The sequence below is a fragment of the Gymnoscopelus microlampas genome, assembly GCF_963454915.1.
Source record: "Gymnoscopelus microlampas genome assembly, chromosome: 9".
In the NCBI taxonomy this organism is placed as follows: Eukaryota; Metazoa; Chordata; class Actinopteri; order Myctophiformes; family Myctophidae; genus Gymnoscopelus; species Gymnoscopelus microlampas.
In genome coordinates this window covers 18,430,201-18,449,147 of record NC_139946.1, presented here as the reverse complement: position 1 = coordinate 18,449,147, position 18,947 = coordinate 18,430,201, and the positions used below count along the sequence as shown (strand labels likewise).

At 40.9% G+C, this 18,947-nt stretch overlaps 1 protein-coding gene across 2 annotated transcripts in view; it reads right to left on the bottom strand.

Moving 5' to 3' along the window:
- The window catches only part of jak3 (Janus kinase 3 (a protein tyrosine kinase, leukocyte)), a 32,494-nt gene extending 13,921 nt beyond the window's left edge, over nt 1–18,573 (bottom strand). The window contains exons 1-13 of one of the 2 annotated variants that reach the window (XM_084065698.1): nt 18,439–18,573; nt 17,379–17,591; nt 12,894–13,011; nt 11,519–11,636; nt 10,508–10,653; nt 9,997–10,309; nt 8,912–9,034; nt 8,402–8,559; nt 6,228–6,339; nt 5,888–6,074; nt 1,905–2,029; nt 1,650–1,784; nt 547–634 (exon numbers count right to left, since the gene is read on the bottom strand). In XM_084065698.1, coding sequence (XP_083921824.1) covers nt 547–634; nt 1,650–1,784; nt 1,905–2,029; nt 5,888–6,074; nt 6,228–6,339; nt 8,402–8,559; nt 8,912–9,034; nt 9,997–10,309; nt 10,508–10,653; nt 11,519–11,636; nt 12,894–13,011; nt 17,379–17,591; nt 18,439–18,517 — 1,915 coding nt within the window. In that variant the 5' untranslated portion in view covers nt 18,518–18,573. Of the gene's footprint in view, nt 1–546; nt 635–1,649; nt 1,785–1,904; nt 2,030–5,887; nt 6,075–6,227; nt 6,340–8,401; nt 8,560–8,911; nt 9,035–9,996; nt 10,310–10,507; nt 10,654–11,518; nt 11,637–12,893; nt 13,012–17,378; nt 17,595–18,438 lie in introns of both variants that reach the window. The other variant, XM_084065699.1, reaches the window with a different exon arrangement.
- Between the last annotated feature and the right edge of the window lie 374 nt (nt 18,574–18,947).

Below are 18,947 nucleotides of genomic sequence, written 5' to 3'. Positions count from 1 at the left end.
TTATCCCCTTTGTCATAATAATTATTAGCAAATGTAAAAAGACGTGCAAAGATCATAGCATGCACAGGAAACAATACATGCATCATGGTGAAAATGATTTTAACACAGTACACAATCGACCGAACATTTGCCAAACATAGCATATCTCAATCCTCATAACGCATTGCGTCTGCTTGTAGACCGGCTATATTTGGACTAGAGGGGAAAAGTTGCAGACATAGTATAGATCCCTGGGGGACTCCGCAAAACAAAGGGTATTTATTAAAGTAGTAAAATAGTATATCATATAATTAAATATTAAAAAAGAAAAATCTTCACAGAATCAAATGTTTTATGGCCATGATTCACCAGGACTGTGGATGGCTTGGTTCTAGGCTTAAAATAATTGATATAAATATTTTTGTAAATATCTATGGGAAACATCAATGGAGTGAATTTGAGTGGAACCACAAAATGGCCGCCACTGCTATGCCCTACAGAGGGTTTAAGTGTTTAAAACAATAGGATATGTACAGTAAGTACATTTTGGTGTAATCTGTTCCTTACTTTTGGGTCCATGAACACTGATGCCGTAGACAAGAAGAATGTGTTTGTGAGAAATCTGGCTCATCATGCTGGCAGCTTCAAAGAAAGACTGAAGAGAAAGATGTCTCATTGTCATCATGGCTATTGAAAATAATATTAAGCGTCACATGTACACTATGATGAAGTATAAACCAGGCTTTACACATTGTGCTGTATTTATACTGTGGTCAACTCATCAAGTCAAAGCAAAATTACACTTTGGTAGAGGTTTGTGTTGTGTAGTTACCTTGCCATGATCTAACTCCATTAGGTTTTGGGGTTTTCGTCTGCAGTAGTTGCTCCGTTGATTATAAAACGATATTGCAAAAATATTTTGTTTTGCAACTGACATTGCCCAGGGAAACAGGTCTCAAAATCACCCTTTTAGCACATAAACGATCGCAAGCTAAGCAGATTCTAACCAGTGGTGGAAAAAGTAATTATTTAACTTGCTTAAGTATCAATAATACAATGTAGAAACACTCACACTGCAAAAAGTCTGGTAAACAAGAATTACTTGAGTTAAAGTTTTGGCATCAAAATATACTTAAAGTACCAAAAGTAAAGGAACTCATTTTGCAGAATGTCCCGCTTTAGAAGGTATCATATGTATAAAATATATTAAAATCTTTTTAAATAGGGCTGAAGAGGTTATGTTTTGCATGTTTTGTATGTTTTGTAATAATAATTGAAGTCTACAAAGTAATGGTAACTAAAGTTTTCAAATCATTTTTGTGGAGTAAAAGCAATATTTGCCTCTGAGATTTAGTGGGGGGGAACTTTTTTGGATTTTTGGAAATTGCAAATGCCTCAGTAAAGTAAAAGTACAGTACTTGAGTAAATGTACTTAGTTACTTTCCACCACTGATTCTGACAATATACGTACAACTACACAACCCAAACTTCTACCAAAGTGTCATTTTACTTTTAGCTGATCAGGTCACTCTAAGAAAAGGCAAAGCTTGCAGAGTTTGGACTCCATGCATATACAGTATATATATATATAACTTTTTCTTTTTACATTTATGATTAAATAATGGTGTACAATTGAAATTGCACTGCATTTATTCTGCACAGAATCCCACCTCCCAGTAGTTCTTGTGGTCGACATCAAGCTCCTTCAGAAGGACTTCAGTCTCTCCCCGTCTCTCCCCGTCGCGGACGTCTATCTTACTGCCCCTGAAGATCCGACTGAAGGACCCCTGTCCCACACACTCGTGCTGATGAGACACAACACAATAACACACTATGTAAGCTTCGTACACTACTACACATCTTTGTACATGACATGCCAGCTTAGATCTGGACAAAACAGTAGAATGTTTGTTCCATATAGTGACCCATGTCAGGTCCTCGTGTTTGATCTTCTGGAACTGGATGTGGGTTTGCTTGTTCCTCTGAGGTGCTGGGGACCCTCTGGCTTCTACGGAACTGCTGTTGCGGATGATGATCAGGTTGGTGAGCTCTGCAGACGCAGCAGGAAAGGTAGTGGGTGTGAGGAATTATAGTACGTACAATAATATCAGTCCATGGGCCCAGGCCAGCAGTTTCACTAATCAGGGACACTCAAGGTGGCAAACTCTAGTTTGGTATTTTGAAAAGGTCTATATATCTAGATAATATTTCAACATGATAGCCCTTCCCAAGTAGTAGCTTAGTCCCAGTTATCAGCCTTCAATGACACCAACCATAGTTCCAAAGAATGAAAAAAATCTCTTAACTTTTTTTGAATAGAACATGTCATACAGAGGGGAAAAAAACATTATTCAATCTCTTTCATTCACTTATTTAACCACATGAACCCTAGCATGTATTTGTATATATATATATCAGATAATCAGAGGTCGCGCTAGGATTTTTTGTGGCCGGCCCCAATGTCCGGCATGATTAAAATGTATCGGACATCTGATAAAAATAATGGTCATAGATATTTTTAAGCATTAATGACAAGCAGGTGTGTAAATGCAGCCTAAGACTTAAAGCATGATATTTTGGATTGAACATAATAATTAGTAATATACACATTTTACAGCTCCAGTAAAGTAAACAATCCTCAAAAGTGTATTTAAGTACAGTACTTGAGTAAATGTACTTAGTTACTTTACACCACTGGTAGCAAAATGTTTGTTCAGAAAACTGGCGGCACGCCGTGGTGTCACGCGAAGTGCCCAGTGCACCCCTGAGCACCACCTCAGGTGTGTGTTTATGACAAGGAGCACCCACAGCATCGGCGCCTATGACCTCAGGTGTGTGTTGTACCTTGTGATATTAACTATGTACACTTCTCTGGGGCATGACGGGATCTGTTTACTGTATGGGTTGTACGTATACTTGTCTATAAGACTATGGTATCCCCGCTGTAAACAGCGGGGATACATATCCCCCCAGTAAACAGATCATCTCATGCCCCAGAGAAGTGTGCATAGCTAAATATCCCAAGGCACAACACACACACATAATAATCAAAATCTACAAAGTAACTAGTAACTAAGGTTTTCCAAAAATTGTAGTAGAGTAAAAGTACAACATTTGCCCCTGAGTAGAAGTAAAAGTACTGCAAATTGGAAATACTCCAGTAAAGTAAAACATCCTCAAACGTGTATTTAAGCACAGTACTTGAGTAAATGTACTTAGTTACTTTACACCACTGGTAGCAACATATGTTTGTTCAGAAAACTGGCGGCACGCGAAGCGCCCAGTGCACCCCTAGCACCACCTCAGGTGTGTGTTTATGACAAGGAGCACCCACAGCATCGGCACCTATGACCTCAGGTGTGTGTTGTACCTTGTGATATTAACTATGTACACTTCTCTGGGGCATGAGAAGTGTGGATCTGTTTACTGTATGGGTTGTACGTATACTTGTCTAAAAAGCCTGTAGCACTTGCCCTAGCCTTGACGAACTTGCAGGATTATGCAAAGGCTAAAATGTAATTTAGATAGCATGTTAGGTAGACAGATGCCATGTTTTCATAATACCATAGTATAGCATTATTTTAGGAGTCCTGTTGTGACTGTTGTATTGAGGGAAACATTTTGTTGACATGATGGTATGTTGTATGTGCGGAATAGAAAAGCACTGGACTGGATGTAGAACTTTTGTGTGACTGTTGGTATATTGAATAATGATTTTCGGTGATTACTTTGCCAATGTGAAAAGGAATAATGCTTTCACTGTTGAATTCATATGGATTGCTCCTGTGACATACTGTACAGTAGAAGTGAGTGTTGTAGTGAGTACTACTGTAGGCCTACAGTGTGTGGTATATGTTTGTATTTTTTTTTGTATTTTTTTAAAGTTAATACGTGTAACTGAAGTTATATATCAGATTTAGTTTTCTGTCTCTAAGACAAATGAAGCGTAGTATACCTGTGAGATGTGAGTGGGATTGAAATAATATTTATAAGACTATGGTATCCCCGATGCGTGGGGAAGAAGGTGTTAGGACGTGTGGAGCCCCGAGGGGAGACAGTGGCCAATGATGACGCAGGCACATTTTTTGAGTGCTCCTGTTCTTTTCACAACCCAGTAAACAGATCATCTCATGCCCCAGAGAAGTGTGCATAGCTAAATATCCCAAGGCACAACACACACACATAATAATCAAAATCTACAAAGTAACATGATGTCGTAGACACTGATCCCGTGGGTGCTCCTCGTCATAAACACACACCTGCCAAAGTTTGCAGGATTGGTTAGTTTTGAACAAAATGCCTCAAATCCTGAACGCAGCATGCGATTTCCATAAAATGTTCCGCATAGATTCCCACTTTGCCAAGGAAGAAATGCCCTCCTTTTCACATTGGCCTGTTATAGCGCTACCAGGAGGCCATAATAACCTACCTGACCTGGCGGAGACTTGAGCTCCGAGGAGCACTTTTTCTTGTTTGATTTTGTGTTATGACAAAGTTAAAGGGGATATTTATGATTGTTATATGTCTCATGTGTATGTCTTTTGTTATAAACAAAACAAATCAATCATTATTGAAAAAAAAATACAATGAAAGTGATTGTGAAGAACACAATTATTGAGTAACTGAGTTATTGAAAAATTACATTGACTTTGATATTTCAATGACAAGATGCTCCTTAATGGTCAAAACAATATCAGAACGGAATTATAAATGTCAGAATTAGTTGAATTAGTCTTATTGCACCTGTTTTTAGTCCTAACAATGGCCAAGTTATGGCCAAGGACCTTTCAAGGTCAACATCACCCAAAGTTGTCATAACAATATCAGAAATTAATTCCCCATCCCACAATTAGTCAAAATGGAGGTATTGCATGTGTATATACACTCAGAAACAAAGAAGTTGGATTTTCATCATAGCCGATGGCAGCCATATTTGATTTGGCTATTGCGGCATTCGTGGCACTATGGCCGACGAGCACCTCTGTGATTTTTCATGTCTAGGTACCCATTGTTCAAGTGAGAAATTCTCCTACCACCAAATTGCCAACAGGTCTATAGGCCAGGACAGGTACAGGACTACTGTGCAAATAATGTGGGGAGATAATGGCAAAAAAAAAAATATCCTAAAAAGTATTAAAGCTACTCATTTGAAAAGGCTATCATGTTTCAAAGTACTTATATGGACCCTACAAACAAAATGGTGCCAAAGAGATTTTGCCACCTTTCGTGTCCCTGACTTCTGGTCTGGCCCATATAGATCAGTGGTTCCCCCAACCTTTTCTAGATCAGGGCCCACATGAAAATCTTGAAAGTGTTTGCGTCCCACCCATAATTGATATTGATTTTATATTATCAATAAAATCGTAGTGCGTTACCAATTATTTAGGGGCCCACTTGCAATATCCTCACAGACCAACAGTGGGCCCCGGCCCACTGGTGGGAATCGCTTATATAGATGATGGATGGATGATGGATCGCAAAATAGAAGATATGCATCTAAACTCGCTCAAATGATTAATTTGTTGGTGAGACAGTATATTGGTGTAATGTGCACACTGATATGCACACCATTTCGTTTGCTGTCGAGCGGAAACCTTGTTTCTCCATCTTCAGCGGTGGAAAGTAACTAAGTACATTTACTTAATTACTGTAGCCTACTTAAGTACAATTTTGAGGCATTTGTACTTTACCTGAGTATTTCCAATTTCCAATACTTTTACTTCTACTCGGATGTTCACTAGAAAGTTAAATAATAACAATGTACACCCATTGTCGGTAACGCGAAGAAAAATAGAGGCTTATCACTTCACGGCAGTGAAAAGAAAACGTCTTGCTGTTGGCTCTGTTCAGCTTTTGCTGTTGACATATTATATGTCCATTCCAGTAATCAGTCAATTATTCATTGCACCTTTGGGTCTCGGTGGACAGCAGCGGCCCAGCTTGACGGGGATGTCAGCGAGGAGAAGCATGTTGTGTTGGTAGAAGGCGGTGAGCTCTCTTAAACTCACAAAGGATTTCGGCACTCCAGGTAGACCATAGTGATCATTCTTGTTCTTGATAATGAGACAGTCTTTATAATCAAGTCCAAGTGAGGTCTGGAAATGACAACAAAATTAAACAGATTTGCAAAACGGGAAGCTTTATGGCTATGGGACTAATATATGTCCACGAGGTTCTACATTATGAGAATACTATTCTGTTACTTACTCAGTATAATAAACCCTCATTATGGGGCGTTGATTGTTTACCTGAACACAGACGGTGAGGAAGAAGTTGTCATAGTTCTTAGGACTCTGACGTAGAAGGAATGTGCCGCCTTTCCCTCCTGACTTCCTCAGCTTGTTGACCGCAAACTCTGACCTGATCATACCACATGAAGCAAGATGTGACCTCTCCAAACAGCTGCATTTGAAAACACCAACAGCCGATGTACAAGCTCACAATGTGTTGCATATAAGTGACATGTTGTGAGCTTGTAGATCTCTTTACTCTGCACAACACTGGCACGACATGGCCCAAAATTGGGACGCCAGGTTTTATGTTGTTAAAGGAGGAGTTCACCCAAATAATTACTTATTTTCTATCAATTACACACCCCATGAAGCCTTGATTTCATGGATTTTTTTTTTTTTGTGGCATTCCTAAGACAATAATTTGATGACCGTGTGTATTTCTGGTAGGAGACACAAATAATCTACTTTGTGTCTCCTACTGGATACATTAGCCGGTAGGAGACTGGAATCAAATTATTAGCTTAGGAATGCGACAAAAACAAAAAAGAATCCATGGATCCAAGGCTTCATAGTGTGTGAAATTGATAGAAAATATTTTTTGGGTGAACTCCTCCTTTAAAGGACGACCTCACCCATTTTCAACCTATCTTCATATATTAGGTACTCTCACTAATGCTCATTGTGGGCTTGCTGCAGCAGCAGCGAGCACACTATCTATACTGTGCTGCTATATCAAATCCTATATCCAATCCTCACTATTTGTGGGCTCGCTGCAGCAGCAGAACTATAGATGTTCTCACTATTTATTTATTATTCTCCCCAAAACATTGGCACGCTACTATTCCTACATACTTACACCTAGAAACCCCAGTTCAACCCCATTCAAACTTTAAAATGTTCAGCTTACTGTGGAATCATGTGCTTGTACATGAATCTTTGAAATATTTTGTAGTTTTAGACACATTTCACTTAAAAAAGTTAAGACAGTTATAATGGAAGTCAATGGAAGATTTTGGTACATCACCACTTCTTCATACTTTCACCTAGAAACTCTTTAAAAACAGCTTACTGTGGACACATGCCTGAACGTTTTACTTTGAAATGTTTTGTAGTTTTTTAGATATTGAAAACCAATTTAATCCAATCAGGAGAGAGAACTCATACAGGATAAAGAAGTGAAATTGGAAGTGAGGAAACATAAATGAGCAGACACATTTGGAATTGGAACACAAGCTTATACGTGATCTCTATGAGGTTCTTTCTCCTGATTGGATGACATGGGTGACCCACCTGAAAATGTATTTTCTATTTATTAAAGAGCCGGACACCTGAACAAACACTCTATAGCAATGATTACTATTGGAATACTTTAACATTTGAACAATAAACATTTAGTTTAAATCAAGTAATCACTTATAGCACGTTGTAAACTTGTAGATCGGCTATTTTTGCATCCTATGATACAGAAAAAAACATATTTTAAAGAATGGTATAGTATACTACATGCATGTTAAGAGCGGAAACATGACTTGAACCCATTTTAAACATGTGCTGTATCCACTACATTCACTGAGGGGGGAAATGATCCCACAAAGCAGCCCATTAGTTCCTGACAGGTTTGATCCTATTTTTAGTTAATATAATCCAACAAAATAATGGTTTGTGTAAGGCTGTATTGTATGTATTGCTCATGTGACAGTCCGAATGGTTTTATTTGCACCTGTGCGTATTTGTGTTTCAACGTATAATGTGTTTATATAGGCCAGGGGAAAGGGTTGCAAATAGCCATGTACTGTACATAACATTTATGTTCCGGGCTATTTGACTCTCAACGGCTTTCCTAACCATGTGTTTAGAGCTTAGCTGAAGACACTGCGGTATGTTTAAACTTTCTTAGGGACTGTCCACCGTGGAGGAAAGTCTAACTGGCGATCTAATGTCTAACTTTTGACATAGATCTTAAACTCACAACCTTCAATTCTCCAAACAAGTAACACACTGACCCACTGAGACTGAAAAAACACACACAAACACACACACACACACACACACACACACACACACACACACACACACACACACACACACACACACACACACACACACACACACACACACACACACACACACACACACACACACACACACACACTAGCCCCCCTCCAAGTCGTCTTTAAAAGGCCACTCACGTAATTGGACCGTGACAGTGGTTTTCGATCCCCTCCAGTAGACTGGGTGGAGCGTGATCCTCACAGAAGTAGTGGCTGGAGTCCGTGGTCAGTCGGAAGTAGCCGTCGATGAGCGACACGAACGACTGAGCTTCTGTCTGACTCTGGAACTTGACTTCCTGTTGCACAAGACAGGGATGATTAATACATGTTTTTCATTCAAATGAACTAAGCATGCACTCCATTATGTTTTTTCTTTCCAGTTAACAATTGAGGAATATTGGCATATTAGGCCAATATTTCCACTTATTCAGAGCATCTGGGGTTAGGGAAAATATCCAGGATAAAATGTTTCCCTATATTAAATGTAATTATGTAATTAATAACTGTAATAATGAAGTATTAGAATTCATAATTTCGGATGTTATTATGCTGTCCTAAACTAAACTAAAGCAAAATAACAAATTATCCAAAAATGCATACCATATATGGACTTTTTTTTTATTGACAAATGTTAAATATGTCCCTCACCAAACATCGGTCATCTTTCCGGGTCACGGTCACCATTTGGAAGTCCTGTTGTGTCTGCTCATGACACACCCGCTTCACACTGATGTCTATGATTCCTTGGAAATCACAGAAAGTCTGCCACTCCTTTAAATAAGAGAGAGAGAGGAATATTTATGTGTATGATGTACTATACACTTGTGACATCCAATTCTTGTTTGAAGGAACTCTTTATGTTCTGGTTATTGTGGTCAATTCATGACTTAAATAAATGACTATCAGCATTCCTTGTTATCCAATCCAATGTCATTTATGATATACTGTACCTATAGCAATGTTTATTCACAAATGCACATAATTATTTATTAACCACTTTAACCCTGGTGTCCCTATTCTGTGTAGAAACTAACCGGCAATTTGTTCTTTTTTAATTTAGAGTAGCCAATATTTTTTCTCCCCTTTTTCTCCCCAATTTAGTCGTTATGCCAATTGATTCCTCCCCACACACATTTCATATCCTATTGACCCATTGGTTGGCCCCCACCAGGAGGACGTAGAGCCTTCGTCCTACTCCTCCCGCCCAACACTCCCCGCTGACAGGTGCCGCCCCAGCCCGTAGGAGTACGCGCAGTGACTAATATCACCCTCCCCGTCCGGCTTCCCTCCCCCGAACACGGGCCAATTGCGTTTGTGTAGACGCACTACAAAGCCGGATGCATCACGGTGGATTGGAACCCACAACCTCCGTGGTGGTGGTGGGCACAGTGACTTTACCACTGCGCCACCCGAGCGCCTTTTTTTCTGCACACTAATTATTTTATCCAGCATTGGACCTACTTTCATATGACTATTTCTTGTGGTCTATTTCACTGGTTCTCAACATTGGGTCGGGGATCAAATGGACCCTTACGGGTGACCTGTAACCATTTGTACACTCTCAGAGTTAAATTAACACTGTGACTTTACAGTGTAGATTGGGGTCCCAGAGATTTAAGAAAAAGAAAAAAGTATCAAATGGGGGGGTCTATTGCCCTGATGCTTGTCAAACCGGGGGTTCTTGAAATTCAACAGGTTGAGAATCACCAATCTACTTGTATGTGTGTTCTCACCTGGTTCCCATCCAAACCATTTCCACTGGTTTGGATGCCGGTTTCCCCAGACAGCCTGATGTGAGTGAAGGGTGGCTCCGTGGCGCTCCTCAGCTGGGAGGCAGCGTTGTCGACGTGGAAGGTCTCGGTCCCCAGGGAGGGCTCCACGGCCGCCAGCTCTATCAGGTACTTCAGCTTCAGGCTGCACTCGTCCACCGAGCAGCCGCCCAGCTTCTGCAGGAAGCGCTTCAGCGAGTTCCGGATTCGGTAGCGCTCCAGGCGGTTCCGTTGCTGGATGTCGTGCCGGTGGGATTTGGGGAGGCATAATTTGTAGCTGAGAAGGAAAGGGGGGCGGGGAGAGCGTGTGGTTGATGTAATGACCACAGAATCCAGAGAATGTTAATATGCAGTATATGACATCATAAGGAATCCAAATGTTAGTGACAAATTGAAAATAAATAATGATATACATATGTAAAAAACACAAGAAAAGAAAAAGACACACACAGTTTTAGCTTAGTTTCTCTAATACCTGACAGTCTTGCAGAGTTCTCTTATACTCTGGTGGCGCTCTTTGGCCATTCTCCATAGATCCAACACTGCAAGGCCAAGACATTCCTCTTGGGCGCTCAGCGGCGGTAACACCCCGGCCTCGCTAGCAACAAAGTCACTGCGGCACTAAAACACATCCAAAATGACTTTTACTGTGTTATAGACCATATGGTTGCTGTCGGGCAGAAACCTCTTATCTCCATATTTTAACCTTTTGTGTTTTTTTTTGTGTAAATTAACGCCCTACTTGATCAAACTACAGCGTCACACAAAAGCACCAAATAGTAGTAGATCACCCCATTTGGATGCTATCAATGCATTGAATGGGAGATTATCACGTTTTATCAGACCATTGAATGGGCGAAGTAGGCGACATACTGACGTACCCGCATTATCGGACCATTCATTGGGTGTTATCAAGACATACTGACCTACGGACGGAGATGACTTAAAAAGTTCAGTTTCGGTTTCGGACCATGATGAGGGCGCGCAGTCTCAAGCAAACTGGAGCCGTGTGAGGGACCACCAAGCGAGCTAAAGAGAGCGAGTTGCCGTCCCGAACGTTGCGACGTTCGCTTGAGCCTGTACCGATAGGCACAGAAACGTAAATCATGTTGTGGGGACTGCTCTGCCTCCGAGTAGGTCAGTAGCTCCTGATTACGCCCAATGCATGGTCTGATAAATCGCAGGTCAGTATGTCGCCTACTCGCCCATTCAATGGTCTGATAAGACGTGATAATCTCCCATTCACTGCATTGATAGCATTCGAAGCCGGTGAGTAGATCTGTTTTTAGTTTGTCGATCTGCCACTTTTGCTGGTTTTTAATTTGAATCCTGAAAAGTAGCAGTTTTGGACATACAGTAAGAGGTTTCCACCCGAGGTGTGTAAATTTTCCATTCAGCAATGGCATTGCAATGGCCATTCAGCAATGCCATTGCTGAATGGAAAATTTAAGACCATATTAAATATTGATTCTGCACTATACTGTACCTGGGCAAAGAGATAATCAATGACACAGTAGTCGAGCACGGGACTGATTCTGTCTCTCGTCAAGCTGTAACGGTAGGATGTTCTTGGTTCTTGCCCGAACCAGTTGCCAAAGAAAAACCTGTAAATGCATGAAGACCATATACTTTAGTATCTTAAATAATGTCGACATCATCTCCTTTCTGTATGCTCTTTTTGCTCTTCTCACTACTGTATTGTCAGACAACTGCAGGCATAAACACTTAAACCCTACATCTATACCAGTAATGGAAGAAGTACTCACATGTTTTAGTAAAAGTAAAAGTAAAAGTATCAATACTGCACTGTAGATATACTCTGTTACAAGTAGAAGTCCCGTATTCAAAATGTGATTGAGTAAAAAAGTCCAAAAATATTGGCATCAAAATATATCTTTTTGATGCCGATCTACAAGCTCTGCAATGCGTCGCATTTCAACGCATTGTGAGCTTGTAGATCGGCTATTTTCAAAAGGCCGAAATATATATAGGGCTGAAGTTGTTAGTGTGTTTTGTAATAATAATCAAAATCTACAAAGTAACTAGTAACTAAAGGTTTCATATAATTGTAGTGGAGTAAAAGTACAATATTTTCCTCTGAGATGTTGTGGAGTAGAAGTAAAAGTATTGAAGATTGTCAATACTGAAGAAAGAAAAAAATACCTCTAAATTGTACTTAAAGAGGTGGTGCCATGGTTTTGCACTTTTTCTGTTTTTCATGTGTCTATGAGGTTGATAGAACTTCATTAAGGTGGTGCTTTTATGGTGTTTTATGTCTTCTCTGACTATTTTCAGTTTCTACCTGGAGGCTGAAACCTTGAGGGTCAAACGTGCCAATAGAACAACAGCGCTTGACATAGTAAAAACATACCCTCCCCCTCATTATCATAACACAACAGGTGTGGGCATGAGGAGGAGGAGGGACTAGGACAGGTGGGTGGTGCTAAGGTGGTGGAGGAGGTGCTAAGGTGAGAACCAGGTATACTTAATGAACTGGAGGCGTGTCCACATAAAGACATAATTTTAACCATTTGAAAAAAATCTTCCTCCTAGTATAACCATAATACCTGATGATTATGTTTTAGGGGGGGGGGGGGGGGGGTCTCTGAAAATCATGGCACCCCGTCTTTAAGTACAGTACTTGAGTACACCACTGGTCTAATACCCCTCTGCTTTTCTTCCCTCTAACCAAATGTCTTTGCTGAAAAGAGCCGATCAGCTATTTTTTTCCGCATGTTTGCCCCAGAATAGGGGCGCTAGGGTTCCAAATTGTGCAGGTTCAAACATATTGATACAGTGCATTGTATTTGCCAGAGAAAACTAAATGCAGCTGAAGGTTTTCTCCAAGATTTCTCACCCACCTGACTCTGAAATGGACTTGAAGCTTTTCATCTGTGCTGAAGACGTGTGTGGGTGGATACCAGTAGGAGAGATCAGAAGATGCTAGGGAAAATAGGCTTTGGTACACTGGCAGGATTCCTGAGGAAATATAAATCAAGTATACTAGAAAGTGCAAAATACAAGCAGTGCTAATGGCAATGGCTTTCTGCATCAGTCAGACAACAATAAACAACAATGGGGAAGACTGTTGCATAATTGACCTTTGTTATTGACATTTTATTACAAAGTTGTTTGATCCTAGTCATTGTTATATGTTATCATCCTGGCATTCGCATACCAGTAGACGCAAGGGTCGAGGAGAAAATACTGAATGCTGTGAAAAGCATGTCATGGAAACTTCCACCATGCATTTGACACCACATTCCCACACAAAGACTGTCCCATCTGGTCCCCAATTGTTCAGGGAGGTCCAGGGACCAGGTCTTGGGCTACAACTATGATATAACTAACTGTTTACTCAGGTGTGCTGTGGTCTGTTCTGGTACTTGCGGGTGGAACCACATCCTGGAAACAACTGCACTTGAAGAGGGAACAGGAGGCTTTGCTTGACGTCTACTAGGTCGGGGACATCATGTAATTTAAAAAACAACAAGATTCAAGATTTTTTTTATTGCTATGTCTTACATACAGGAAGGATAACAAGGAAGATTAATGATAATATAAGGATGAATAGCAGCAACCTACAATATATCAAGTTTGTCAAAAATGGCTGGGGTGGTATGAATTTTTAGTCACCACAATCTCGCATCGAAGCATTTGTGTTGAAAATATATCCACTGTGTGATTCATTAAATAGGCCTACTCTTAATCTAAAATCTGCGAAAACTGCGAATGGATGTTTTTTATCGATACGTGAGGTAGACACTCGTGCAACTCCCTAACTCTCTAACGTAACTGCTTCCAGACTTAATGAAGTCCAATAATGTTTACTTTTTCTTGCAGGATGGAAGGGGTCTGAGTGGGAAGTGAGTGCGAGGGGCGGGAGCGAGGGGGTCTTTTTGCTAGCGTAACTAGCGTTACTACTCGGGATAAACAGGGATGCGTCTCGGCTGCCAGAAATAGCAGATCTACAAGATCGAAAGTAAGCTCGTAGATCTTAAAGAGTCGACCCAACCCCGCCCCTGAGTCCCACTCGCCTGGCACACAAGCAGTCTAGAATAGACCTGACATGTCATAATCATAACACTGAACAATGATTATTGTTTATTATGGTAAACTTTCAATTTCATATCACACAATATACAAGTTGCAACAGCCCCCCACCCCCCAAAAAAAATGTTTAAAAAAATAATAATAATAATAAAGAAAATAAATTATAATAATCGCGGTTATGAACTCGACACCGCAGTATGCATGACCAACCGCGTTATGGCGGTATTGGGGTTACTGCACCCAGCCCTATATGCGTCACCTCCTGTGCCACCTCCAGAAGTCCTCAGATGACACCGTCATTGTCAGCTGCATTACGGAGTGACAACACGGACAAATATAGAGCTTCATGAGGTGGCGTGACGGTAACCACCTCCAGCTCATCACAGGCAAGAGCAAGGTGCTGGTTGCACGAGCAACAGGATACCCCCAACCCCCAACTCCCTGCACCATCCCCAGGGCTTAGATGGAGACTGTGGACGCCTACAAGTTCCTAGGCGTACACATGCTGAGTTGGTCTAACAACGCAGATGCCCTCTTCAGTAAGGGACAGAGCAAGCTGTTCTTTCTGAGGAGGCGCAGGTCCTTCAATGTGTTCAACAGGATGCTGCTGATGTTCTACTAGTCTGTAGCCAATGCCCTCAGTCCATGGACTAATGACTAATAACTCTGTTGTTTTTGCTCTTGGTCTAATTGGGGGTTGACTGCGTTCCTTGCCGTCCTAACATAATTGTTTTATGATAATACTGTACTGATACTGTACTGTAGTAGCTGTAGTATCTTTGTTGCTACCCATACCATAGCTGTATCTGAGGACTTTCTCCCGGTCTGTTCCTTTATGAGCCTCATTGTCCAGGGGAATTCACTGTTTAGCACCCTAAAATAGTCTCCCCATTGACTTACACTGCAAGGTGAAACAGTTCTCAAAGCCAGTCTTTTAACACACAAACAAAATGAATGCAAACAAAGCATGTACTGACCATGCAACAACACTACAAAACCCACATGAAAAATAAATAAAGTCAGCTTTCTTTTAATTTTACAATTTGGATTATGAAGAACATCCAGATCAGATAGTCAGATCTGGATCTGGCTCTTCAAATAGTTTCACCTTGCAATGTAAGTCAATGGGGAGGCTATTTTAGATTAACAATGTTTAATCAACATAGCAACTACTTAAGATATACTATACCAACACTTGTTGTTACGTCATGGTAAGGTAACAACACAACCCAAACCTCTATAAGTGTACATTTTCCCATGTAATTTCAAGGTAACTTTAGATGTCAGATCTAACCGAAATGTATTACAGTATCGCTGAACTAAATATATAACTTCGGTCACTGACTCGGGAGCGAACGAGTCTGAGTGCTACATACCATCCACCTGGCCAAGAGACACACACAAGTCTGACGTCCTTGTGTGTCTCTTGCATTATGCAAGTTACCCTAATGCACAAAGGCCATACTGTGCAGGCAAAGAGAGGTTTGTGCCAATCAAAACAGTCTGCGATAAGCCTCAGGGAAAGTCTTGTTCCAGTGCCCAACAGCTTGCCAAGCCCTGACCAGCTATGATATGATGAGCAGTTTTTTGTTTTGTTTTTTCAAAATAGGAAAAACAACTGCTTTCACAAAACTTCAGAAGCACTTGGTAGAACTGAAAGGCCTAATTCAGTTTGATTTGATAGCAAATTTTGAGGAGTCATTGCATTGCATTGCATTTTGTATGGCCACAGTTAGAATGAGTTGAGTTATGTACTGGCAGCTATCTCAGACTTCCTCAGAACTGCCCACAACTGAACATTAATTTAGGCAGCATGTAAGAGCCATGTAAAAAACTGCTGTTTGGTGCCACAGCCATTACAAAAACAGTGCTTTGGGGAGAGTTTGCGGTTGATGTGGAAGCAGCAATGAAAAGGCAGCAGTACCACAAAAAGTGCAAGACCTATTCATCCCTACTGCCAAAGGACAAACAATGCAGTCAACAGAAGAAATGTCCTTGCCTTGCAGCTGTCTTTCGAATTATGTGCCTGTGACTTTCCAGAGTGCCCTAGCAGAATTGGGTGCCGTGTCATTGTTCCGACGGCGCATTATTACGGCGGTTACTAACCCTATACCTAACCCTAACCCTAACCGCACGTGGAAGCCACGTAGTCGGAGTAATGGGATGTCGGACTTATGGGCAGTCTCAACAGAATTGTGGATAATGACACCGGTGCACCCATGTTAAAATTGTGATGTGGGGGCGTTACAAACGGATGTCACATTTGTGGGCATCACTATTTGACTGCTCGAATTTCGTCACAATTCGGTCACAAATGTGAAATTCCGGATATGATGTTACTTACAACACCTTTTACTACAAAAATATCACAAACCTAACTTCCGGTATTTAGTGACCAAGATTCTCGCGTGATGTAGTGCTCCAATCAGCGCTACTGGATTTTCAGGCCGTGAAGCCTGAACATTGACTATAAAGTGTGGGTCACACGAAACGTAGTCTCTGGAGGCAGACTGTTGACTACATTTTCAAATGCTTCCGTCATACAGTCTGTGCAAAGGAATCGCTGGAAACGATCCGGGAGTAATGCGGATGTCCTTCCTACTCCCCGCTTCCGTTTCATCTTTGGAGTCGCGTATAGTCCTACTATAAACAGGGACGGATTAACCCTTCGTGGTGCCTGGTGCTACGACCCGTTTTGTTATATCATTATATAATTATCTGTATATAATTCATTATTCCTTTAAGGATTTAATTTATGATTCATCTTTGATTCTTCCAGTTCATTCAGTCCAATTTGCTATGGTTTGTTAAACCATCACAAATGAAACAATTAACGTTTCATTTGTATTCAGCAGACCACACATGGAAATGTGAATTTCGCAACCGTGATGGTTTACCAGGCTATTCAAACAAAGGTACTTCTTGCATGGATTTGACTCCTTTTTGTGTCTCGGCCTCTGCTGACTCAGCACCGTTCAAGTTGCATAACAGAGGGCTTGGCATTCTAAATCATCCGTCCTCCTAGTCAATATGCAACAAAACAGGAGAGCCCTATCGCATCACTGTCTGACGTTGGGGAGTAATTTTCGGTTTTCAATCCCCATCCCCAGTTCCGTCGCATCAAATGGGTGACGAATGGTCAAATCCTGCCCCAACTTGTCACCCGTTTGACGCTACAGGTGTGAGAATGCATTGTCAATCCTGAGTGACTTGAAATGTATATAAATTGACACTGAGGGTTTTTTAACTGTGTATGTCAAGGCTGACCTGCCTTTCCTGGAATAGAATCTTACCACATTTCTGTGCGGCTAGGATGCAGACGCCCTCAGCGGAGATGTGGGTGTGGCCAGAGGGCATGCCTATGGTTGTGACGTCCTTGGTGGTGGGGTCGAAGTATAGGTGAACCTGTAGACCAGGTCCTGAGCTGGAGCTGGAGTGCTGGCTTCCTCCTCTCTCCCTGTTCACCAGAGGAGCAGACTCCTCCTCACTGAGGTCCATGATGGCTCCTTCTGAAGCCAAAGAATCATTGTCACTCACAACCATGTCCGAGAACATGCTTGGGTATAATATACATACCATCACTGATAATATGACATATCGTTGCTGTCGGGCAGAAAACTCATATCTCCATATTTTAATGAATGCCCGATAATACAGCTGTGTCACACAAAAGCAGCAAAAGTAGGAGATCTACAACTTGAACAACATTGGCAATTACATTACAGAGAGCGATGTATGATGATATATTATACATAGTAGTTGCAGTGGATGGCGTTAGTATGTCACATAGGGAGCAGTTAGGGGTCAATGTCTTGCTCAGGGACACTTTGACACATAGAGGGAGCGTTTGTTTACACTTGAGGGAATTCATATAATTTCAATAGAATCATTTTATTCTATTCTGCAAAATATTTGAGTTATGGAACATACCAGTACACTAAAAACAACAGCTTCTAGTGACTTGAAAAGACATCTTTGACTTTGAGCTTTATCTTCAGCCTGCTGTGTTTAAGCCGGCTAGTCCTCCACCCTCGCACCATGTAGATGTGATTTGAGAAGCATTCAAGTAAACTAAGATTTGGGTCAAATATACTTTAAAGAAATATATAAATCGTTGCTGTCAGGCAGAAACCTCTTATCTCCATATTTTTTTTTATTTTTTTTTTGTAAATTAATACCCTACTTGATCATACTACAGCATCACACAAAAGTAGCAGATCCACAAGCGTAGTACAAGAGTACTCAGAGTAAAATTCACTCAACAGTAAAAAATAAATAAATGATATTGCATAAAATGTAAGCATGACAGAGTAATATATCATACAACAATATTTATAATCGGTGTAGCATTACCTTTACATGTGTGAGTCCTTGTGTTCCTGTAACTTTGTTCGTGTATCTTTGTTACTGTGTGCAGGAAGTGAAAGTGCATGACTTCCTGTGTCGAACAGTTTAGGGTGACAACAACAACGTCACACTTCCTGTACTCACTCATCTCAGTTATCGCTAAGTCATCATTCTACGACAACATTGCAACACAAATTTCTCAAAACTCGTCATCACTCATCCCATCCCATTCATTCATCTTCATATTAGATAGATTTCGCTTCCCTTTTCTTTTCAAAATGATGTTTCTGTTTAGTAATATGACACACTTTAGCTTCTGCTTCTCATTTTGCTTCTCTATTATTCAAAATGTTAAAACTATGTGAGGTCGCAGTAAGTCACACACTGCCTCATCATTGAACAGATGAAGAAGCGAAGGCTGTGGTTCACTGGTTTCCTCTGTTCTGCTGTGGGGTTTTACACATGCATCTTCCTGTAAGAGAGTGCTAGAAAAGCACCTTTACTGTTACTGATAT